The following is a 26,255-nucleotide window of genomic DNA, read 5'->3' on the forward strand; positions in this document are numbered from 1 at the left end:
TACACTAGGGGCAATTTACAATGGCCAATTTACCTATCAACCTGCAAGTCTTTGGCTGTGGGAGGAAACCGGAGCACCCGGCGGAAACCCACGCGGTCACAGGGAGAACTTGCAAACTCCGCACAAACAGTACCCAGAACCGAACCCGGGTCGCTGGAGCTGTGAGGCTGCGGTGCTCGCCACTGTGCCACCCACTGCGCCACTATCTCCATTTCAGCCATCCTGTTGGAATTGTATTTTGCAATCAGGAGGTGGAAGGAAGAGAGGAACTTGGTGAAATTACAATCACCAGGGAAACTGTACTGAGCAAACTGATGGAACTGCGGACTGACACGTCCCCAGATCCTGATGAGTTTAATCCTAGGGTCTTAAAAGAGGTGGCTGATGAGGTAGAAGAAGCGTTGGTGTTAATTTTTCAAAATTCACTGGATTCTGGAAAGGTTCCATCAGACTGGAAAGTAGCAAATATAACCCCTCTCTTCAAGAAGGGGGGGAGACAGAAAACAGGTAACTATAGGCCAGTTAGCTTGACATCTGTCGTGGGGAAGGTGTTAGAATTGTTCATTAAGGAGGCAATAGCTGGGAACTTAGAAAAACTCAAGGTAATCGGGAATAGTCAGCATGGTTTTGTGAAAGGGAAATCATGTTTAACCTTTTTATTGGAGATCTATGAAGGAGTGACATGTGCTGTGGATAAAGGGGAGCCCGTTGACATACTGTACTTGGATTTCCAGAAAGCATTTGACAAGGTGCCATATAAAAGGTTATTGTGCAAAGTAGGAGCTCATGGTTTGGGGGGGTGGGGGGGTAACATATTAGCATGGATAGAAGATTGGCTGGTTGGCAGAAAACAGAGTATGCATAAATGGGCCCTTTTCTGATTGGCAGGATGTGACGAGTGGAGTCCCGCAGGGGCCTCAACTTTTTACAATTTATATCAATGACTTAGATGAGGGGAACGATGGCTTGGTAGCTAAATTTGCAGATGACACAGTGATAGGCAGGAAGGTATTTTGTGAAGAGGACATAAGCAGATTGCAGACTGGGCAAAAATCTGGCAGATGAAGTATTATGTGGGAAAATTTGAAATTGTTCACTTTGGCAGGAAGAATAAAAAAGCAGAGTATTACTTAAATGGCAAATGACTGCTGAATTCTGAGGTGCTGAGGGATCTAGTTGTTCCAGTGCTTGAGTCATAAAAGGTTAATATGCAGGTACAGCAAGTAATAAAGAAGGCTCATGGAATGCTATTCTTTATCACGAGAGGAATTGAAAATAAAATAAGGATGTGATGCTTCAGTTATACAGGGCATTAGTGAGACCACACCTTAAATACTGTGTGCAGTTTTGGTCTCCTTATCTAAGGAAGGATGTCAAGGCGTTGGAGGCGGTTCAAAGGAGGTTTACTAGATTGATGCCTGGATGAGCGGGTTGTCTTATGAGGAAAGGTTGGACAGACTGGGCTTGTTTTCACTGGAGTTTAGAAGAGTAAGGGGAGAATTGATTGAAGTTTATAAGATCCTGAATGGTCTTGACAAGGTGGATGTGGAAAGGATGTTTCCTCTTGTGGGGGAGTCCAGAACTAGCGGGCACTGTTTTAAAATTAGGGGTCACCCTTTTAGGATACAGATGAGGAGAATTTTTTTTCGCTGAGTTGTGCAACTTTGGAACTCTCTGCCTCAGCAGGTGGAAGAGGCAAGGTCATTGACTATTCTTAAGGCGGAGGTAGATAGATTCTTGTTAGGCAAGGGAATCGGGGGTAGATGGGAGAGTGGAATTCAAGACACAAGCAGATCAACCATGATCTTATTGAATGGCGGAGCAAACTCGAGGGGCTAAAGGCCTACTTCTGCTCCTAATTTGTATGTTCGTATGTAATCTGTTAGATGTTAGGTTAAAGCCTCAATTTGCATATCTGAGTGTCAAAACTGTTAACATCTTGATTGACCATTGTGATCTGACCTTGAGAGAACAAAAAAGGTCCATAATGTACAGAATCTCATGGTCTTGTTCTGTGTACTTTTTTCAAGAATAGAACTGAAATTCAACTCTAAGGTTGCATTTTCAAGAATTTGCTGAGGAAAAAATAGATTTCAGGCTCTTGAGTGCCAATTTTCATCCCGTCGTTTACGTCTAGTTGGAGGAATCTTGATTTGGGCAGTGTCTGTATCCACGTTGAATTCAGCTTGAGTTCTCCCAATCTTCTGCCATGGCATTGGTTGGGGATTGATGGAACCCCAAGAGAAATGCTGGGAGATTGGGTGAACAATGTTGAAAATTCAAGGCCCTTTGTGAATTGTATATTAATTGTGTTTAATTGTGTGTAAATGGCAGGCATCAACTGGAGATTCACTGATATTCCTATGAATATGAACAGAATGAAACTGTGGTTGTTGGGTTAGGAGGTGCATGCTTGCAATGTTTAGCTCTGTAAATAAATGCTTGTAAAAAGTATGTAAAAATTGGCTCCAGTTCTGTCCTTCACCGCCTGGCTTTCTGGAATATCACCTCTGTCTTTTCAATTTTGTCCATATCTCTTTTTTTTCTAAAGGCACTAAATTCATACCTTCAGCAATTTCTTGGCATCTCAAAATGGTGGCCATTAGTAATGTTCAAGGCTTGGTGGTGACCATCTGTAAGCTGTTTGATTGGAGTGTGACAAGGTGAGTCAAACCCTTATCTAGGTATGTGCTTCAGGAAAGGGATCACTGGTCAGCATTCAAAACTGTCTTTTTTTTATATCTCTCTTCCATCCATTAGAGATCGTAGCATCCAGTTGTACTTTGCTGATGATATCAGCATTGATTGGAGGAACCATTCCGACCTAGCTCAGCCGTTCTTTGGATAAGCTTACTGAGGCATGGCTAGAAGTTTTAAGAGCAGTACAGTGGTCTGCCTGTGCTTCTTTTACACTTGAGTTTGAAATGTTGGCATTGCACATAAAGCGTTTTCTTTCCTGGAGGCACCTCCCACCTGATGCAAAATGTGAATTTGAACTGGTTTGACTGCAGTTAATCTTGTGACTATTGCATCACTGTAACGCTGCAATCACATTGCATTGACCCAAAATGCACAGTATAACAGCCATAAGAGTGTACTTCACAAAATGGGCCCTGACAAAATTCTGGCAATAGTACTGAAGACCTGTGCTCCAGAACTTGCTGCGCCCCTCGTCAAGCTGTTCCAGTACAGCTACAACACTGGCATCTACCCGGCAATGTGGAAAATTGCCCAGATATGTCCTGTATACAAAAAGCAGGACAAATCCAACCCAGCCAGTTACCACCCCATCAGTCTACTCTCAATCATCAATAAAGTGATGGAAGGTGACATCGACAGTACCATCAAGTGGCACTTGCTTTGCAATAATCTGCTCAGTGACGCTCAGTTTGGGTTCCACCAGGGCCACTCAGCTCCTGACCTCATTACAGCCTTGGTTCAAACATGGACAGAAGAGCAGAACTCAAGGGATGAAGTGAGTGTGTTTGCCCTTGACATCAAGGCAGCATTTGACCGAGTACGGCATCAAGGAGCCCTAGCAAAACTGGAGTCAATGGGAATTGGGGAAAACTCTCCGCTGGTTGGAGTCATACCGAGCGCAAAAGAAGATGGTTGTGGTTGTTGGAGGTCAATCTTCTCAGCTCCAGGACATCACTGCAGGAGTTCCTCAGGGTAGTGTCCGACGCCCACAAACATTTTCAGCTGCTTCATCAATGACCCTCCTTCAATCATAAGGTCCGAAGTGGGGATGTTCGCTGATGATTGCACAATGTTCAGCACCATTTGTGACTCCTCACGTACTGAAGCAATCTGTGTAGAAATTCAGCAAGACCTGGACAATATCCAGGCTTGGGCTGATAAGTGGCAAGTAACATTCATGCCACACAAGTGCCAGGCAATTACTATCTCCAACAAGAGCGAATCTAGCCATCTCCCCTTGACATTCAATAGTATTATGATCGCTGAATCCCCACTATCAACATCCCGGGGGTTACCATTGACCAGAAACTGAACTGGAGTAGCGACAAGAGCACGTCAGAGGCTGGGAATGCCGCAGTGAGTAACTCACCTCCTGACTCCCCAAAGCCTGTCCACCTTCTACAAGGCACAGGTCAGGAGTGTGATGGAATACTCTCCACTTGCCTGGATGGGTGCAGCTCCAACAACACTCAAGCAGCTCGACATCATCCAAGGCAAAGCAACTCATTTGATTGGCACCCCATCCACAAACATTCACTCCCTCCACCACCTATGCACAGTGGCAGCAGTGCGTACCATCTACAAGATGCACTGCAGCAATGCACCAAGGCTCCTTAGACAGCACCTTCCAAACCTGCAGCCTCTACCAACTAGAAGGACAAGGGCAACAAATGCATGGGAACACTGCCACCTGAAAGTTACCCTCCAAGCCAGACACCATCCTGACTTGGAACTATTTCGTCGTTCCTTCACTATCACTGGGTCAAAATCCTGGAACTCCCTTCCTAACAGCACTGTTGGTATACCCACCTCTCATGGACTTCAGCGGTTCAAGAAGGCAGCTCACCACCACCTTCTCAAGGGCAATTAGGGATGGGCAATAAATGCTGTCCTAGCCAGCGACGCCCACATCCCATGAACGAGTTTAAAAAAAACTTTGAGAACAGTATTTTGTAAAGTATGTTTGTATTTCTTATCTTAAGTTGCCAAGGACAAACTCTAAATCAAAGGCAAAAGGCCATCAAATGCCTGGAACTGACTGTTGTTCCCAGATTTACACTGGACCGTTAGGTTTAAATTAACTCTTAATTAAACAAAAATGGAGAGTGAATATTTGTATTTTTTAAGAGCAAACAGCAGTATAAATATCTCAATCGTTAATGATTAATAGATCTGTGCTAGATTTTTATATAAATTGTTAAAATTATTTAGAAAAGACTGTCCCTGTGAAGCAGTCTGCCATCATGAGGAGGACCTCTCTGTTACTTGTGCTGCTGGTGTTTTGTCCTGTACTATCCCAGTGTATTCCACTGTACGTATTAGAGAATGTTTCTGTTTTCTATTTAAATACATACTGTTTTCTAGACCATCGAACGTTTTATATTAGACAGCTTCCTGAGGTCATCCTGCAAATGAATTGGGATGTTTCCTTGTTTTTTATGTACCACTCTTTTTATTAACTTTCTAGTTCATTTTAAAGGATTCTACTGTTTTTTGATATCTTTTAGGGTACTATTGTGTTTTGGTCAAAAGAAGGATAAGGGCTTAGAGAGGGTGTACGGGAGATTTACTGGAATGGTATCAGGGATTAAAGACTTCAGTTGTGTGGAAAGACCAGAGAAGTGGGGTTATTCTCCATAAAACAATGAAGATTAAGAGGAGATTTGATAGAGGTATTCAATGTCATTAAGGGTTTTGATAGAGTTGCAGAAGGTAGAGAACACAAATTTACGGTAATTGTCAAACAAGCCAGAGGCAAGATGAGGAATTATCTTTTACACAGTGAGTTGTTGTGATCTGGAATGCAGTAGAAGCAGATTCAATAGTAACTTTCAAGGGGAATTGAATAAATCCTTGAAGGGAAAAGAGCAGGGACTAATTGGATAGCTCTTTCATAGAGTGGCACAGGTATGATGGGCCGAATGGCTGCCTCCTGTGCTTTATCATTCTATGATTCTATTCTATGATTTTTGTCACCAGACACTAACAAGACCCACTTCCCTGCTGACGGTCATTGTGTATGCTGAACATAGGGAATTCACCTCAGCCAGATGACACCCATGGAAAAGTAGATATCTGTAATAACTTCTGTAATGGCCGACTGCTCACAGAAAGACACAAGAACTTATGGCTTGGCTATAGTAAACTATGGTCAACATTAAAATTAATTATTTTGTCTAAAGTTTATTGAACTGGCCCTTTCTTGTTTAAGGTCTGATTGAGGTCAGTCTCCGTCACACATTTGGGTAAGAGCTGTTATTTTGTGCTGAACTTTGAGATAACTCGTTTCTTGACATTGCTGTTGAGGCCAAGACTCTCCTTCATGATACTGCCTGAAGTCTGGAGGGATTGTGGCAGAGGATAGAAAATTGCAGCCTCACCGCCTCAGTGGGGATTTACCTCCCCCACCACTCCTTTTGCGACCACTGTTAACTTCCCCTTCCCTGCCTATTACTTGCAATTGGGGTGGTGGCATGGGGTTGGATTCCTTGGAAGAATTCAATTCATTGTACCCCAGTTACCAGCACGTCCTGGGGCCACTGTAGAGAAGGTAGCAGCAAGCCCTAGGAAGCTCCAATAATGACCCTGGGGTTCTCCGAGTGAGGAAGAGGGATTTGTAGCGGCCTCCTATCCTTCCATGCAGGCCTCCACCTTCTTACACAAGCCTCAGTCTCTGCTAAAGTCTACCAGAATGCTGATGTTCTGAATTTGGGTACTTTTGCCCCTTTAACTATGTCGTAGAGCCTGTCCCACTGGGATTTTGTGGCCGTGTAATGGCAGGCTACTTCTTAGCAGCGAGGATCCTGCTGGGTCCTAGTTGTGCGTACAGGATGAATCTCAATCCAGTTTCCTGGATTCTGGTGGCAATGGAAGGGCAGAATTCAGACCCACTGAGACACCGCTGCTCGGAGGACAATCCTAGCCTGAATGTTTACCAGCATTCCAATTTGGTCTGGAGGAAAAGCAGCAAACACAGAGCAAGTTGTTTCTTATCGTTTTCCTGCACCGCAGATGGTGCCTCTCATCCATCCTGGAGTGGGACATGTGGTCAGGATTGCTTCTGGATCCAAGCATAAATTGGGTCAATTGAAATTTTCAGAACTGAGATTTATCGATTCTTGTTGGGTAAGAGTATCAAGGAGTATGAAAAACAGGTGGATAAACGGAGTTGAGGTCAAGGTCTGCCATAGTCTAATGGCAGAACAGATTTAAGGGGTTGAATCAGGGCCTGCTCCTGTTCCGATGTCCTCTATGGTCCCAATGCCTGTTTAGCCTGAGATGGCCTTAATCAGTTGTCGTAGCTCCTATCAGCGTTCCCCTTTTGCACATTTATTTAATCTAACTAATGGAGGCAATGATGATTTCTTCTCCATAATGGTTGGAGGAACAATAGCTTTGAGTTTGGGGAACTTAACTGTAGCTCATCTGTCCACTAAACTGATCCCAGAATTCGCAGGGTACGTTGTTACTAGGGCATGTTAATCACTGTTATCAACAAAGTGTTAATTTGTTCACTTATTCTGACAGATACGTATTGACTGCTCCAAACCTTTTGCGAGTTGAAAGCGAAGAAAATGCAGTTGTGGAAGCCCACAATATCAACACAGATTTAGATGTTGAAGTTCGTCTACAATTTTTCCCTAAAAATAATGAGATAATATTTAGAAAGAAAGCAGTTTTATCAGCAGGAAATAGTCATCAAGTTTCCGTGCCTATTCAGGTAAGTGGACTGAAAAATTAAGCACTTAAAGCAGCTAGCTCAATTATGTAGCAGCTCTCCAAAGTAGCAGTCTTTATTCAGAATTACCTAGCAAATGCTGGCCAGGATTTTTCTGCTGAAATAATGGTGAGTGTAATGGTGCTCGCTGTTGTGAATAAGAAAATTGTCCAGTAACGTATGGTGAGGGACAGACACTGTCTTGAATTGTGAATCTCCACAAATTTCTGGAGGATTTGCATTGCTCTGCTGTTGGCTTTGCAAAAAAAAACAGCAGCTTGTTCTCAATCTCCTCATGAGTTTTATGAAAGTGCTCCATTTGCACTGTAGTTGCCAGTTTAACTTGCTGCAGAAAGTCAGGTCTGGAACTTAAAAAAACATATGCACCTTTTGCATGATGAGATTTGTGTTCCTGCATTGCTGCTCAACCACTCCCCGCCCATAAAGGGAACAGTTTAAACCAGGAGGTCTCATTCCTGCAGGTATTACGTCGTTGTTAGAGATTGTTAAAATTAAAAATTTTATATCTTAACATTATTCCTTCCTGTCTCTTTTTCTCACTCTCTTAATCCAATCCTTCTTTTCCTCTTTTTATTTCTCTTTCTATACCTGATTTGACTCTAATTTGCCCTATTTCCTCCTTCATCATTTCTGTTTCTTTCTCGAGCCTTAAATCTCACTGGTGAAGGAGATAGACTGTTGGTCCCAACGTTCACCAAGGTCCCAGATACCCTGTTGCCCTCATTGCACCGTTATCAGCTCACACTTCCAGAACTTACAGGGCAAAAATTTTCGAGCTGAAGGGTGAGGGATAAAATCTAAGTTATGGGGCATGCCTCGAGATGCCCCACTCCAGAACAATCTGGGCCATTCAGTTTACAGACTAAGGTTAGATTGAAACACAACATAGCATTGCAAAGCCATTGCAGCTCTTCTTTCTGGCAAGCAACCAAGACTGTTCTTGACCCAATGCATTAAATTTTCCTGGTTATCAAAACCTGTGATGGAATATTGAATCTTTTCAATACTTATCCAGGAAAAGCATTGTTCTTACTTGAGTTATGGCATAGATCAGATACCCTGTCCTTTGAGATCATATCAACTCACTGCCTATAAAAAATGCTTTTGCCAGCTACCTTATCATTTTTGTGATGTTGTTTGAGGAACAAATATCAGCCAGGACCACCAGAGAGAACTTCCCTGCTCTTCTTTGAAATAGTGACCATGAGATCTTTTACGTTCACCTTCAAAAGTAGATGGGATCTCAGTTTAACATCTCATCTGAAAGAAAGCACCTCCAGCAATGTAAGACTCCCCTCAACACAGCAACAGATGTGATGTAATCACATCTCTGGCATGGGTCTTACCCACAACCTTCAGGCTCAGAGGCTAGAGTGTTACCCACTGAGCCACAGCTGGCACACAAAAGCAATGGGATTGTCATAGAAATACTAATGTCCTCAGGAACGGAACCTGATTCCCTTATCTGGTCTGTCCCAAAGGTAAATCTCTCTCAAGTTACACAGTTAACTCTTAATGCTCTCTGAAGTGGCCTAGCACGTCTACCAGTTGTAAAACTACTAGGGCAACTAGAAATGGAAAATAGATACGGCCTTGATAGTGTTGGACACATCCCAGGAATAAACATTTTAAGAAACATTGTACAGTCAGGTATGGGCTATTTGCTAATGATTCTGGAGTGTTCAGCTCCATTCATAACTCTTTTGATGATGAAGTGGTCTATTCCAGTCTAAAGAAAGCTTTGGACAACAGTGACATAACTATAGGTAATGACCATCTCCAGCAAAAGAAGTAGGACAGCGATCTCCCTTCACCTTCAATGGCATCATCATGGGCGTCACCACTGACCAGACCTTAACTGGACTGACTATATTATACTGAGAGCGGGACAGAGTATGAGTGCTCTGCAATCAGAGGCTCAACACCTAACCAGTCAAAGCTTCTCTACCATCTGCAAGGCTCAAGTCAGGAATGTGACTGCATGCTCAACACTGACCTGATTGGTTGCAGTTGCAGCACTGAACACCATCCAGGTTAAAGCATTCTGCTTGATTCACTCCCCTACCACCTTGGATTGTGGTAGTAGTATGTCCTGTCCACACCACAGCAACTCACCAAGCTTATTTTGACATTGCCTTCCTCCATCACAAATCCCACTTCCAACAAAGAAGGACAGAAGCCGCAATATCATGGGAACATGATCTGGAAACACCACACAGGGAATGAACCCTGCACTAGAGCGGGAGACCCTGAATCTGAAATTGGGCCTCATTACAATCAAAACCATCAGCTTACCTGTGAAAACCTATGGAATTTTTAAAGCCAACAGGTGGATCTTAAAGGGGGTGGTGGGGATAATGCAACCAGTCATATAATAACTACACTTATTTTGATATATATATATATATATTTTTTTTTCTATATGTTTCCTTTCTAGATCCCCAAAGACAGAATTCCAAAAGAAACTAGATCGACCCAGTATGTCGTGTTGGAAGCATCATCTACAGCGTTTAACTTGGAGAAACTCATCCGTATTTCGTATAAAACAGGACACATATTTATCCAGACTGATAAACCAATCTATACACCAGCCCAAACTGGTAACTATAGCTGCAATTTTTCTAATATATCTCCAGTGCACAAGTATATAATGGGTGGGGTGCGAAAAACGGGATGACGAGGCCTTAGCTCATCAAATTGAGGGATGTTGGGAATGGAGAATGGAAGTCTTCCCATTTCAGGGATAAGAGTGGCTGCATTAAACAATCCCAAGCCATATGTTGAAGCACATCTTCACGCAAAGGGTGGTAAAAGTTTGGAACTCACTCCTGCAAATGGCAATTAATGCTGGATCAATTGCTAAATTTAAAACTGAGATTGATAGAGTTTTGTTAACCAAAGGTATTAACATAAGACCATAAGAAGTAGGAGCAGAAGTTGACCGTACGGCCCGTTGAGCCTGCTCCGCCATTCAATATGATCATGGCTGATCTTCTGCCTCAATTCCACTTTCCCACCCTGTCCCCATACCCCTTTGATTCCCTGAGAGATCAAAAAATCTATTGATCTTAGCCTTGAACATAATGGTGCAGCATCCACAGCCTTCAGGAAGAGCAACAACAGGTATATAGAGTTAGGTCACATGATCTCACTGAATCATGGAACAGGCTTGAATGGCTAAATGACTTACTCCTCTTCCTATATCCCCATATTCCTACGATACAGCCACATCCTCTACACTACCCCAACAGCATATCTCAGCTCAACCTCAACAGCAGTCCCTGTTGTGTGTGTACACCTTTAAAAGATGTGGCTACAAGATCATGTTAGTCATGTAAGAGCTATGATGTAACACACCATGTGATTCTGAGTGTTAGGCAGTCTTGAAGATACACCTGTACAGTAACCATCTCAATGTAATTGCTGCTCTCTAATCAATAAAGAACACACAATATTGTGTTACTGATCCCATCTTTGGTGATCAGTCTTTGCGTACAGTCTATACAAACACAGAGGTTCAAGAAACGCAACAGTCCCTACTGCACCAGTGTAATATTTTATCCTACGCCTATGGATACACGACCCACCCACGCTAGCATGCATACACGATATACACATGCAGATAGAGACAGAACAGAGCAGAAGAAATAAAGTGGAAAAGATTGAGGCAATCTCTGAAAAGGGTATTTGTTACGGATCTTCAAGCTCATGGTAGAGTCCTTGATTGTAGGTCGATCTTGCTTTTCATTGGGGCCCAGTATTTTTCTTAAACCTTGTTCACTAGAGGAGATTTTTCGCTCTTGGGGTTCATGTGTCTTCAGTGAATTTGCAGTCCCGTGAGAAAGAGATGGGAGCAGACAGACAGGAGAGGCTGTGGTGAGCCAGCCAGGAGTGGCCTTTTCAGTCCAGGAGAAAACAGACACTCTCCGTTCAAACTGTTTTGCACAATTCAGCAAAACCCAGCTTGCCTAGCAGGTTAGTCATGTGACCAGCAGGTCTGACCACGTCTGTTTGTGGATTCTCTGGTCTGAGCCAACCCTGGAATGTCTCTTCTTACACACAATACCTGGTGCTCAAAGTCCATTATGGGTTAAATTGGAGCAGGGAATAGCTCCTTTGTCCTTCCAAGCCCTGGCTGTTGGTATGCAAAAATGTTTTTCCAGCCAAGGGTTTGGTGATTTTTTTTTATCAAGTCCTTTCTTCACTTCAGCAACAGTTTGAAATTTAATGTCCATATAGCGAAATTAATATGCCTCATTTTTGGCAGGTGCAGGTCTAGCATGACAATTATGAAAGCATGTAATATGGATTAATCATTGTCTCCTTCTTTCTCTAGTTCTTTATCGTTTGCTCACTGTGGACAATGAGCTGAAACCTACCAAAAGAACCATAATTGTTCACTTTGTGGTAATGTACATTTTTATATATTATAACCATAGAAAGATCTTTTTGGTTCATGCATAATGCATTGAAATTTGGGGCTCCTCGGTCTGTAAAGGTACCGTCCACGGTGGAACTGAGCCAGACAGGTGTCTGTTTTGATTCCTGGACAGCGCCGAGTTACCTGATCTCAATTGGGATCACAACAACAACAACTTGCATTTGTATAGCACCTTTATTGTCCGAAAGCGCTTCACCAGAGTTATGAAAATAAATGACACCAAATCCACATCCGGAGATGGTAGGACAGGAATGAGGGTAGCTTTTAAGTAGCATCTTAAAGGAGGAGAGAGAGGTGGAATGACAGAGAGGTTTAGGGAGGTAATTCCAGAGCTTAGCAGCTGAAGGCGTGACCACCAGTGGTGGAGAGATTAAAGTCAGGGATGTGCAAGAGGCCAGAATTGGAGGAGCTCGGAGATCTCGGAGGGTTGCAGGGCTGGAGGAATCGATTGTTAGCCAATGATCCCTGCTGTTTAATCATGAGGGTGGATATTGGGTAAGAACAATAATAGACCCATGTGGTAAGCAGTTTGGCAATGCTCACTAGCAACACTGACACAGGAAGATTGACTATCGTGTGGGCTACCAGAGAGTTCTTGTGACATGGGACCCTAGCGTAAGTCAAGGTCTTCAGGCAGTAATCATTTTGAATGAATTCGCTAAGCTGCACAGCAACACTCTACAGATCAGCTGAAGCTGGGAAACCCTTTGTATCAGGTTGCTAGTCCACCTCCAAGCCCCTCATATCAGTGAACATGTTACTGTTCAGGTAGCCGTAGTCATAGAGATACAGCACTGAAATATGCCCTGCGGCCCACTGAGTCTGTGCCGACCAACATCCACCCATTTATACTAACCCTACAGTAATCCCATATTTCCTACCACCTACCTACACCAGGGGCAATTTATAATGGCCAATCTACTTAACAACCTGCAAGTCTTTGGCTGTGGGAGGAAACCCGAGCACCCGGCGAAAACCCAGGTGGTCACAGGGAGAACTTGCAAACTCTGCACATGCAGCACTCCGAATCAAACCCAAGTCACTGGAGCTGTGAGGCTGCAGTGCTAACCACTGCGCCACCCTGTGTAGCTCAAGGAAGTAAGCTTCGACAGTCACGGTGGCCGGTCTTGACTCACCAGCTGTCATCCGTCCAGGCTATCTGGTGTTTGAAATAATGGTAGCGTCAACTAAACGATTCATGGCAACTGCCAGGACAGTGTACAGGGGTGTACAAGCCCATGGTCACAGATGAACTGCTTCATTGTAAATATCAATTCAAGGTGAGAACACAGAATGCGGTGTTCATAAATCTGGTTTTGTTGAACAATAAGAGTGAGGGAATATCTCCTTTACTATTATGACAAAATTATAAATGAATCTGTAAACAGTGCCTTTATGAATTGCTACAAAATAGTGAATGGAAGTAATCGTCCCTCAAAGTTTCTTAACTACCCAAAACGTAGATTATGATGATCTGATACTCATGAACATTACTTTTAATTGACGACACTGCCTATTTTAGTAATTGTTGTATTCTGTGCCTTACAGAAACTAATATGTTGGTGATTTTGAATCTTATGTTTTGCTAAATCAATTGTGCTAAACATTTTGGAACTCAGCCTGCTGCCATAGTTTTCAATTATTTCATTTTACTCAGAACAGAATATTTTTTCACAGCAATTCTTTCTTTCAGAATCCACAAGATGTTGTTGTGCAAAGGGACGAAGTCTTTGCCAAAGATGCTACCGGCATGACTGGAAGCACCTTTAAAATACCTGAGATTGTGAAGTACGTGCAAACAGCATAGTGCGAAGCATAGTGGAGAAACTTTTCATTGGCAGTTCGTCATTCAAAACTTTTTCAAAACAGTGGCTCATACAAAAGGCATTAAATAATACAGTGGGTTGTCATATTGGGAATTAAATTCTTGTTTTAGCTAATTTTAATAAAACTGTAGGTGTGAGTAAATAATTCATCATGATGTACTCATGCCTACTTACTTGCAAAAGTTAAAACTGGTGGGAATTTTACAGTTATTGTATTTTAACCTTGGGCACTTGGGTTAAGTTCTCCTGGAGATTGGTATGATAGATTCTTTTTTCTCAAAGTGCTTCTGGTATTTAAAGTGAAATTTGTGGTAGCCTTTACTGTGTGTGCAATGGACATTGCAGTACAAACCAATGTGATCAATGGACATTGCAGTACAAACCAATGTGATCAATGGACATTGCAGTACAAACCAATGTGATCAATGGACATTGCAGTACAAACCAATGTGATTAATTGACATTGCAGTACAAACCAATGTGATCAATGGACATTGCAGTACAAACCAATGTGATTAATTGACACTGCAGTACAAACCAATGTGATCAATGGACATTGCAGTACAAACCAATGTGATCAATGGACATTGCAGTACAAACCAATGTGATTAATTGACACTGCAGTACAAACCAATGTGATCAATGGACATTGCAGTACAAACCAATGTGATCAATGGACATTGCAGTACAAACCAATGTGATCAATGGACATTGCAGTACAAACCAATGTGATCAATGGACATTGCAGTACAAACCAATGTGATCAATGGACATTGCAGTACAAACCAATGTGATCAATGGACATTGCAGTACAAACCAATGTGATCAATGGACATTGCAGTACAAACCAATGTGATCAATGGACATTGCAGTACAAACCAATGTGATCAATGGACATTGCAGTACAAACCAATGTGATCAATGGACATTGCAGTACAAACCAATGTGATCAATGGACATTGCAGTACAAACCAATGTGATCAATGGACATTGCAGTACAAACCAATGTGATCAATGGACATTGCAGTACAAACCAATGTGATTAATGGACATTGCAGCACAAACCAATGTGATCAATGGACATTGCAGTACAAACCAATGTGATCAATGGACATTGCAGCACAAACCAATGTGTACAATTGACATTGCAGTACAAACCAATGTGATCAATGGACATTGCAGTACAAACCAATGTGATCAATGGACATTGCAGTACAAAATGATTTGATTAACTCTTTGGAAAACTTCACTACATTTTCTTGGAAGTAGTTCAGTAAGTTTAGTCGGCATTCCTACAATCAAGCATTAATATCAAGCATAACGATATCCTTTGAAGTTCTTTGTATCCATATGGATGATATTAGCACATGTGCAGTGCAGCACTGGGGCATTATGTGAGGCAAAACCAACACGCATACTTTACTGCAAGATTGTGCAGTGTTTCCCAGAGTTAGATAGCTGGAGTCACTCCGTCCCTAGTACGAACTGTCCTGGAATGAGGTAACTGTTCCAAACCAGGCAAAGCCATGTCTGAGTGGCGCTACATATTATGTGCATGATAACTCAATACGTGATGGGCTGGGAGAAACTTAAAGTGCTTTCAGATTAATTTTTGGATTTGATGTAACGTGAGTTTGAAAAATATTGCACAACAGGTACCAGAGCACTGGAAATAATCAGTCCATTATTGCACAAACTATCTTGAAATATTATCTAAAATTGGATTTATCTGTCATCATGCACGCAGGAGATGAGTTCAGAAACAGTTTATGAATGGATCTAACTGGCTGAACCTTAATTGGACATTTGCTTAGTCTGGAATGAAATTAGTCCAGTCTGTTATGTTGTTTCCTTGATTGCATTTATCTGCTTTATTCTAATAATTTAAAGAACATTGTTGGTTTGGGATTTTATGTTCAGTATTGTCTGAAGCTTCAAACAAAACCTGAAGACAATTCATTTTGTCTGGGGCTTCACAGGGAATTTGTTTTGATTAAACATAGATTTTAAAATAGCAATTATTGGTAGAGCTGACAGATACATAATATATAAAGCAAGGGTTTTAAATTAAATTACTTAACTGATATATTTTCCAGTATTGGCGTATGGAAGGTTGCTGCAAGTTACAAGGAGGCCAGTCATGTAAATTTCACCACTGAATTTGAAGTCAAGGAATATGGTGAGGAAATATAGTCAACGTAATAGTCTATTATTTCTTTGTTTCTAACTGGTTTCATTAAAATGGAAATTAAAAGCAAAGCATTTCTAGGCGTCGGGTCATAGAGTTATACAGCAGAGAAACAGGCCCTTCGGCCCATCGTATCCGTGCCGGCCATCCATCAAGCACCTATCTGTTCTAATCCCATTTTCCAGCACATGGCCCTTAGCCTTGTATGTTATGACGTTTCAAGTGCTCATCTAAATATTTCTTAAATGTTGTGCAGGTTCCTGCCTCTACCACTACTTCAGGCACTGTGTTCCAGATTCCAACCACCCTCTGGGTGAAAAACATTTTCCTCAAATCCCCTCTAATCCTCGTGCCCCTTACCATAAATCTATGCCCCCTGGTTATTGACCCTTCTGCTAAGGGAAAAAGTCTCTTCCTATTTACCCTATCTATGCCCCTCATAATTTTGTATACCTCAATCAGGTCCCCCCTCAGCCTTCTCTGCTCTAAGGAAAACAACCCTAGCCTATCCAGTCTCTCTTCATAGCTGAAATGCTCCAGCCCAGGCAACATCCTGGTGAATTTCCTCTGCACCCTCTCCAGTTCAATCACATCCTTCCTATAGTGTGGTGACCAGAACTGTACACAGTAGTCTAGCTGTGGCCTAACTAGCGTTTTATGCAGCTCCATCATAATCTCCCTGCTCTTGAATTTATTAGCCAAGGCATAGAATATAAGTATCCCATATGCCTTCCTAACCATCTTATCTACCTGTGCTGCTGCCTTCAATGATCGATGGACAAGTACACTAAGGTCTCTCTGACCCTCTGTACTTCCTAGGGTCCTAACATCCATTATATATTCCCTTGCCTTGTTAGTCCTCCCAAAATGCATCACCTCACACTTCTCAGGATTAAATTCCATTTGCCACTGCTCTGCCCATCTCACCAGTCCATCTATATCGTCCTGTAATCTAAGGCTTTCCTCCTCACTCTTTACGACACCACCAATTTTCGTGGTATCTGGGAACTTACTAATCATACCTCCTATATTCACGTCTAAATCATTAATGTACACTACAAACAGCAAGGGTCCCAACACTGATCCCTGCGGTACACCACTGATCACAGGCTTCCAATCGCGAAAACAACCCTCGACCATTACCCTCTGCCTCCTGCCACTAAGCCAATTTTGGATCCAATTTGCCAAATTGACCTGGATCCCATGGGCTCTTACCTTCTTAACCAATCTCCCATCCGGGACCTTATCAAAAGCCTTACTGAAGTCCATGTAGTCTGCATCAACTGCTTTACCCTCATCTATACATCTAGTCACCTGCTCGAAAAATTCAATCAAGTTTATGATCTCCCCCTGACAAAGCCATGCTGACTATCCTTGATTAATCCCTGCCTCTCCAAGTGGAGATTAATCTTGTCCCTTAGAATTTTTTCCAATAGTTTCCCTACCACTGATGTCAGACTCACTGGCCTGTAGTTACCTAATTTATCCCTGCTACCCTTCTTGAACAACAGTACCACATTTGCCGTCCTCCAGTCCTCTGGCACCTCTCCTCTGATTGAAAATTTGTGTCAGAGCCCCTGCAATCTCCTCCCTTGCCTCACGTAGCAGCTTGAGATACATCTCATCTGGGCCTGGGGATTTATCCACTTTTAAGCCCGCTAAAACACTAAAACAGCTAATACCTCATCCCTTTCAATGCTAATTTGTTCAAGTATATCACAATCCTCCTCCCTGATCTCTACACCTACATCGTCCTTCTCTATAGTGAATACAGATGAAATGTAATCATTTAAAAGCTCACCTATGTCCTCTGGCTCCACACACAGATTGCGTTGTTTTAAATAATCTGATAGGTTACAGGTGGAAAATCTGGTTCGTCAACTTTGGTTCTCGTAGTTGTATTTCTGTAAAACCAACTGCAGAATATTTCAATGTATGGTGCTTCTGCTATTCTAAGTTGACTTGTATTGATTTTTTGGTTGGACGTTAACATTAATATATTGGTTGAAAGTATTAATTCTATTCTTAAAGTACCAATGGCTCCCTCCCCATGATGATGCTCACAGGTAGTGTCAGGTCAACAGGGTGGTTGTGATGTTTGACTGACTTCCCCTCTCAAATCAAGAAGCTACAGCTCTTTCACCGCAACCCAAGTGATGGCCCCCACCACCTCTGAGAATCACAATAAGAGATCTGCTTTGTCTTCATTCTGTGCAAATAAGCAACCCATTGGTTGTAAAACTTTGGGAAATCCTGAGGATGTGATAAGGTGCCATATTCATGCATGTTTTTTTAAAGTCCTGTAAATCAGTCTGTATTTGACTGTTGCAGTAATTATAATGTTTTAACTGTTTTAACTTGGTTTGTTTTTGTTAGTGTTACCAAGCTTTGAAGTTATCCTGGAGTCAGACAAACATTTTTTCTACGTTAACGATCAAAGATTGGATGTTTCGATCACTGCGAGGTTGGTGTATTCTTCTAGCGGAGAACAGACTTTCTAGAGAGTTTGTTTCAATGACATTTTTAACTTTGTTTTTTGATCATAGATTCACTTATGGAAAACCTGTTGAGGGTCGTGCGTTTGTTCTGTTTGGCATAATGAAGGATGGTGCAAAGATCGGCATCTCATCATCACTTAAATCAGTAGCTGTAAGTAAAAAGCATAAAGATTCCTGAAATATTAGAAATTTGGGATATGCCCAAATATTGGCATGTTCATATGGATTGACATCCACATTGACAAGTGGAAAATATTTATAGTATTGTAGAATTAACCAAGTGAGAGAGTGATTGCTTTCTGCATGAGGAAACATTTCAACGGTGAAGAATACCTATTTTGGTTTGTGAATAGCTGTTTGTTTTGTGTGACAGAGGTATTTAATCTTTTGAACTACTATTGAATTTGGAGTTGGGGTCTAGAAAGTCTGTCACGCTGCCCTGATTTTTCAGCTGCTGAATGGGCACCAACGTGGCAGCCAGGAAGAGAACTCTCACTCGGAGCTGGTGTTCACTGTCTGCCATTTTGGACTGGACTTCTCCATGGGCATTCGGGAAGCGCAGCAGAACATTGGAAAACACTGAATAATTTATTCAAATTAGGGTTCTGCGTTTATTGGAAGACTTTATCCTGCTCCTAAACTGTTTAATTTCAGATTAAAGATGGGCAAGGAGCTGCTTTCCTGACAAGTGAAGCTTTGAAAGAAACCTTTCCAAACATTCACGAACTTGTGGGATGTTCAATCTATGTTACTGTCAGTGTTATAACGCATACAGGTGTGTAAGTACTGTGTATCACATTGCAGTTTAAAAAAAAAAATCCAGTGCTGTGCGCGAATTGATGCAAGAAATCTTGACTTCTTCCTTTAGTATTTCTGTTTATATATAATTAATCCATCTATATCTGGCACAATGGTTTTGTTTTATAAGAACGTAAGAAATGGGAGCAGTTGGTAGGCCATTTGGCCCTTGGAGTCAGTTCCACCATTCAATATGATCATGGCTGCTGTTCCACTGCAACTCCACCTTGCCCCATCCCTTTACATTAGTATCCAAAAATCTATCGATCTGTTTCTTGAATATACTCAACGACTGAGAATCCACAGCTCTCCTGGGTGGAGAGTTCCAATGACCACAACCCTTTGAGTGAAGAAATTTCTGCTCATCTCAATCCTAAATGGCTAACCCCTTATCCTGGGACTGTGATCCTGTGTCTAGATTCCCAACCGGGGGAAAACACCCTCCCACCAAATATCCTACCGAACCGCTAAAGAATTTTATATGTTCCAATGAAAGATCACCTCTCCCTTTTCTAAACTAAAGGGAATATAGGCCTATTCTGTTCAATTTCTCCTCATAGAACAATCCCCTTTTGTATTGGGTAGCGTTTCCACTCGTTTATGTCAGTAATGTCAGCACAATCTGATTGTAATCGGCCAAACCAGAGCAAAAGATTGGGGAAATTTAAACTTGTGAGTTATGCCCAACTGCCACCTACAGTCATGTTTTCCAACATCTTTTACACTCGTTGAGGCTTCAATTCACTTGAATCAGGCCCTGCCCGCAAAACTGACCGTGTCCTCAGGTAAAATTGCGAGATTCCACCTTTTGCATCGTTTCGGGAAGGCTCTTCAAATTGCGCTCATTTCCTTGGGCACTTTTATTAAAAAAAATTGAATTTACTAAGAAGGCAATTCGTGCACACCAATGAAACTTCTAAATAGTTCAGTATTGGTTCTTTAAGTCAGTTCAGTGATTTTTAAATCAAGTTGTGAATTGTACTCTCTGTTTATTTTTCTGTGAAAACAGTGAATCAGTGGCTACGCTCATGTTACATTTTTAGTGAGCACAGAGCAAACATATTTCACTCCTGCAATTTTGTAAAATGCCTTTTGCTTATTTCTATTTTTTGATTCATTATATAGGTAGTGACATCGTAGAAGCAGAAAAATCAGGGATAAAAATAGTCACCTCTCCATATTCCATATTATTCACAAAAACATCCAAGTATTATAAGCCTGGAATGCCATTTGATCTAATGGTATGAATATCTCCATTTACTTTGGCTTTCCTTTCTTTCTTTTCCTTTACTACGTATCTTTGCTGTGTGAGGAATGGGATAATTATTCTTTTTCTCTTCTTTCGCATCTGAGGTCTATGTAACAAACCCTGATGGTTCACCAGCCAATGGAGTCCCTGTGATAGTCAACAATAGACAGAGTCGTTCGAGAACCCAAGTTGATGGTAGGGCCAGGCTGACAATAAATACAGTTGGACAGCCACAAAATCTACCAGTAAAGGTGAGCACATTTAATATAGAGTCATGGAATGATTCAGCTCAGAGGAGGACATTTGGCCCATTATGGCTGTGTCAGTTCTTTCAAACAGCCATCCAATTTGTTCAACTTGTTTCCCCTTGCCCTGCAAATTATTTCCCTTCACGTATATATCTGATGTCCCTTTTGAATGTTACTATTGAATCTGCTTCCACCAGCCTTTCAGGGAGTGCATTCCACATCATAAAAACCATGTTATAAAACAAGGTGCTCCCCATCTTGCCTCTGGTACCTCTGCCAATTGCCTTGAATCTGTGTCCTTTGGTTACCAATAGAAACAGTTCCTTATTACTTTATCAAAACCTTCCATAATTTTGAACATGCCTATTAAATCTCCCCTTAACCTTCTCTGCTCGAAGGAGAATGTTCAAAGCTTTATGACCTTTTGCACGGTGAATGATTTAACAAACTACTGCTATATGGATTTACTTTGAAGACTTCAGAATGACACTGTATCATATTGCTGTTAGAAAAATAATGTATCGCAAATACACTTGGGCTCCTGATTCACTTCCTATGCATGGAACATATTTTGTTCCATTTAGTCTTCTAATCTATACTAATTTATGTAGAATTAAAAGACTTGGGTCTAGCACACGTCCATTGTGATATTCCTTTCAATGGCGTCACATTTGAAAGTGTCATACTTTGGTGATTGATTGAATGAAAGTAAAGTTAATCTGTTAAATTACCAATTGACTAATACACTATCAAAGCAAAGGCAGTTTGAGTCAGAGATCAAATTGATCATTTCTTTTTCCTGGAAGCCACCAACCCAGAGCTGAAAATTTGTCAAACACATCCTCATCGAGAGACATGCACCCAACTCCCTATTTTTTCCTTCATATCGAGCAACCATGAAGAGTTTTTTTAATATTCTAATTGTATGACGTGCTTGGTGGTGAAAAGGGCCAGTTCACATGGTGGTTCTGCTGCTGGTTGTGATATGTTGGTATCATCCTACAAAACGTATTCTCTAATCATCTGTGAGATACACTGCCTATCTGAGGGGGGAAGAGCATGTTTCATTTTTTTCCTTACTTGCCTTACCAAGACATTCTGTTACTTTTGTTAAATTTCAGAAAGCTGGTTATGGAAGGATAATGCTGGAGCCTATAATTACTCAGTTTCACATTTATTGTGCAGAATAAAAGGATTACCAACATGTCGCTCCTCACTCAAAACCCTCCACCAGTCTCTGCTTATAAGTGCTCAACTAAGACCCCAATTAATACCCTTCACCTGCATGTTGTCTCCTTGTTCAAGAAGGGGAGCAGAGACAGCCCTGGTAATTATAGACCTGTGAGCCTTACTTCGGTTGTGGGTAAAATGTTGGAAAAGGTTATAAGAGACAGGATTTATAATCATCTAGAAAAGAATAAGTTCATTAGCAATAGTCAGCACGGTTTTGTGAAGGGTAGGTCGTGCCTCACAAACCTTACTGAGTTTTTCGAGAAGGTGACCAAACAGGTGGATGAGGGTAAAGCAGTGGATGTGGTGTATATGGATTTCAGTAAGGCGTTTGATAAGGTTCCCCACGGTAGGCTATTGCAGAAAATACGGAAGTATGGGGTTGAAGGTGATTTAGAGCTTTGGATCAGAAATTGGCTAGCTGAAAGAAGACAGAGGGTGGTGGTTGATGGCAAATGTTCATCCTGGAGTTTAGTTACTAGTGGTGTACCGCAAGGATCTGTTTTGGGGCCACTGCTGTTTGTCATTTTTATAAATGACCTGGAAGAGGGTGTAGAAGGGTGGGTTAGTAAATTTGCGGATGACACTAAGGTCGGTGGAGTTGTGGATAGTGCCGAAGGATGTTGTAGGGTACAGAGGGACATAGATAGGCTGCAGAGCTGGGCTGAGAGATGGCAAATGGAGTTTAATGTGGAAAAGTGTGAGGTGATTCACTTTGGAAGGAGTAACAGGAATGCAGCGTGCTGGGCTAATGGGAAGATTCTTGGTAGTGTAGATGAACAGAGAGATCTTGGTGTCCAGGTACATAAATCCCTGAAGGTTGCTACCCAGGTTAATAGGGCTGTTAAGAAGGCATATGGTGTGTTAGCTTTTATTAGTAGGGGGATCGAGTTTCGGAGCCACGAGGTCATGCTGCAGCTGTACAAAACTCTGGTGAGACCGCACCTGGAGTATTGCGTGCAGTTCTGGTCACCGCATTATAGGAAGGATGTGGAAGCTTTGGAAAGGGTGCAGAGGAGATTTACTAGGATGTTGCCTGGTATGGAGGGAAGGTCTTACGAGGAAAGGCTGAGGGACTTGAGGTTGTTTTCGTTGGAGAGAAGGAGGAGGAGAGGTGACTTAATAGAGACATATAAGATAATCAGAGGGTTAGATAGGGTGGATAGTAAGAGTCTTTTTCCTCGGATGGTGATGGCAAACACGAGGGGACATAGCTTTAAGTTGAGGGGTGATAGATATAGGACAGATGTTAGAGGTAGTTTCTTTACTCAGAGAGTAGTAGGGGCGTGGAACGCCCTGCCTGCAACAGTAGTAGACTCGCCAACTTTAAGGGCATTTAAGTGGTCATTGGATAGACATATGGATGAAAATGGAATAGTGTAGGTCAGATGGTTTCACAGGTCGGCGCAACCTTGAGGGCCGAAGGGCCTGTACTGCGCTGTAATGTTCTAATTCTAATGTAATCAAACCATTGATATACAATTAACAACCTTGTCCATAAACAATGGCTCCCTTCCACTTCTTTGATTACCTGGGAGCCTTGTTGCTCAAACTTGCCGCAAAAGCGCATTACCCCTTTAAGCTATGGCATTACCTGATTTTGTCAGCGTGCTCTTCCTGCATGTAGCTTGGCTACAAGCTGAAAATGGGAATGAACCTCAAACTCAGTTGGATTCACAGCAGTGACTACACGTCACAAAGTACTTCATTGTCTGTAAAGCACTTTGGGATGCCCTGGGGTCATGAAAGGTGCTATAGAAATGCAAGCTTTTATCGTTCTTTGATTCAGGCAACCAAAAACAACACCTACTTGTATTCACATAGCACCTTAATGTAGCAAAAACATCCCAAAGCAGTTTACAGGAGTGTTAGCACAAAAAGAAATATTAGGATTGGTGACCAAAATCTTGGTTAAAGAGGTAGGTTTTAAGGAGCGACTTAAAGGAGGAGAAAGTGGTGGAGAGGTTTAGGGAGGGAGTTCTACAGCTTAGGGCCTTGGCAGCTGAAGGCATGGTCAGTAATAGTGGAACAATGAAAATCAGGGATGAACAAGAGGTCAGAATTGGAGGAGTGCAGAGATCTCAGAGGGTGCACAGACCCACCTCCTGCTGATTTCATAACTGATATAAGAAATTAGTCCCATTCTCATAAATGTTCAATTGTTCAATTCAACTAATTGACTTGGAAAGCAGTGTGGCTTATTAAAGGCTGTGTAAGGTTGGCATTTACTCAATGGCTTGAGTTGAAGTTTGTTTATCTTTCTGCTTGTAGGTTGAAACAGATGTTCCCAACATTCCCAAAGATCGTCAAGCCTCTGCAAGTATGGTGGCTGAACCATATACGACACAAGATGGTTCAACAAACTACTTGCACATTGGTATTCAACCGACAGTACTAAGTCCAGGAAATAATCTGGTAGTTCATCTCAGTCTCCGAAATGACAATGCACAAATCCAGAACCAGATAAACTACTTTACCTACATGGTATGTTTCTCTGTACGGCGGTCATGTCTTATTATTCTGACATTTATAAAAAGGCAGTTCAAGGATCCTCAGTAAAAACATCAATTGTGCAGTGAGATGAGATTATTCTGCTATTGAGGCCATTCGTTCCATCAAATCATGTATGCTTCTTACCCGTGGATTTTACTAACTTTGCTGAATTTCCTGAGGGAAGCTGAAAAAAATGTATTTTTAAAAACCTTCCTGAAACGTAAAAGCTTGTGAAATTTCTCCCATAATCAAAGCACCAGTATGGTTTTCTAACACAGTCCAGCTCTGATCAGTGATGTGGCTAACATTTGAGCCCATGCCTCAGATATAAAAGGGGCGGTTGCACTGCTGAAAATGGTGAGGAATTACTTACTCTGATTCCATTGACAGTTTGAATGATGCCATCTTCCGAGTGGCTTAGGCTGGGAGACTGAAGCCCCTGTCTGAGTCAGGTGGTGGGCCCATTTCCTATGCAAGTATAGGACCCCAGTTGCCATTTAGGACTCAACTGAACAGCATTTGCGCTGTGCATAGGAACGTAACTTAGCAACAGGAGTAGCCCCTCGAGTCTGTTCCACCATTCAATGAGATCATTGCTGATATACATCCTAACTTCATTTACTCAACCTTGGCTCTATAATCCCTTCATATCCCTGCCTTGCAAAAGATCTCAGATTTAAAATTATTAATTGAACTTTAGCATCTGCTGCTTTTTATGGGGGAGAGCTCCACTCGCCTACCACCCTTTGTGCAAAGAAGTTGTCTAGCTTCTCTCCTGAATAGCCTAGCTCGGACTTTATGTCTCCTTATCACAGACTACTCCACCAGCAGAATATGTTTCTCTCTATGCTGCAAGATACTTTTTCACATCCTTCAGGCGGGTTGGACTGTCCGATATTGCAGCACTGCTCTTATGCCCACAGGCTACTGTCCCTTTAAAGCTGACTGGCCTTACACCGGCATTATCAGGTGGGATTTTTGGTGTAGTATTTCAGCCAGCCACCCAAAAAATGCAACGGGTGTGGGAAGGGGCGCAGTGAAGTCTTCCCCATTGTGTTTCCTGGTTTCACACCATGGTGTTCAACAGCATGCTTGTGATTGTCTGTGCTTGTACTTCTACATTTGCCAAAGTTCCCATAATTTGAGGGACTCTATAAAAACGAATGAAAAATGAGACGTCAGACATGGGCAACAGGAGTTCTGATATTCTAGGCTGGATTTTGTTGTCCCACTGCGAGGAGTGGCAGTGGGTGCACAAAATGGCGGCTGCACTGCACAGGAGTCGCACTGCCCCGATTACGCAGCAGGCAGCCACTTAACATATAGACGACGGCCGCTGCCCCCCTCCCCCCCAATCACATGGTGGGGGAGGCATTGGCGACATCGTTCACGGCATCACCTGATGTTGGAGCAGGTACAGGCGCCATTTTTAAAAGGCTGCCAACCCTACAGTTCAAAATAAGAGTTGACCCCTTCCCCCCATACACGAAATAATGCAGAATTGACCCCTTCCCCCCATACACGAAATAATGCAGAATTGACCCCTTCCCCCCATACACTAAATAATGCAGAATTGACCCCTGCCCCCCTATACACTAAATAATGCAGAATTGACCCCTGCCCCCCATACGCTAAATAATGCAGAATTGACCCCTGCCCCCCATACACTAAATAATGCAGAATTGACCCCTGCCCCCGTACACTAAATAATGCAGAATTGACCCCTGCCCCCCTATACACTAAATAATGCAGAATTGACCCCTTCCCCCAATACACTAAATAATGCAGAATTGACCCCTGCCCCCCTATACACTAAATAATGCAGAATTGACCCCTTCCCCCAACA

At 42.2% G+C, this 26,255-nt stretch overlaps 1 protein-coding gene across 1 annotated transcript in view; it reads left to right on the forward strand.

The window, feature by feature from the left end:
- Positions 1 to 4,903: 4,903 nt before the first annotated feature.
- Positions 4,904 to 26,255, forward strand: part of LOC137355732 (complement C3-like) — an 89,073-nt gene continuing 67,721 nt past the window's right edge. Inside the window, exons 1-12 of the mRNA XM_068021203.1 lie at positions 4,904 to 5,011; positions 7,228 to 7,420; positions 9,876 to 10,038; positions 11,775 to 11,845; positions 13,573 to 13,667; positions 15,802 to 15,884; positions 18,270 to 18,357; positions 18,440 to 18,542; positions 19,046 to 19,166; positions 20,315 to 20,430; positions 20,543 to 20,689; positions 24,188 to 24,400. Of these exons, the coding sequence (XP_067877304.1) occupies positions 4,944 to 5,011; positions 7,228 to 7,420; positions 9,876 to 10,038; positions 11,775 to 11,845; positions 13,573 to 13,667; positions 15,802 to 15,884; positions 18,270 to 18,357; positions 18,440 to 18,542; positions 19,046 to 19,166; positions 20,315 to 20,430; positions 20,543 to 20,689; positions 24,188 to 24,400 (1,461 nt within the window). The 5' untranslated portion in view covers positions 4,904 to 4,943. The remainder of the gene's footprint in view (positions 5,012 to 7,227; positions 7,421 to 9,875; positions 10,039 to 11,774; positions 11,846 to 13,572; positions 13,668 to 15,801; positions 15,885 to 18,269; positions 18,358 to 18,439; positions 18,543 to 19,045; positions 19,167 to 20,314; positions 20,431 to 20,542; positions 20,690 to 24,187; positions 24,401 to 26,255) is intronic.

The sequence above is a fragment of the Heterodontus francisci genome, chromosome 43 (genome assembly GCF_036365525.1).
Source record: "Heterodontus francisci isolate sHetFra1 chromosome 43, sHetFra1.hap1, whole genome shotgun sequence".
Classification (NCBI taxonomy): domain Eukaryota; kingdom Metazoa; phylum Chordata; class Chondrichthyes; order Heterodontiformes; family Heterodontidae; genus Heterodontus; species Heterodontus francisci.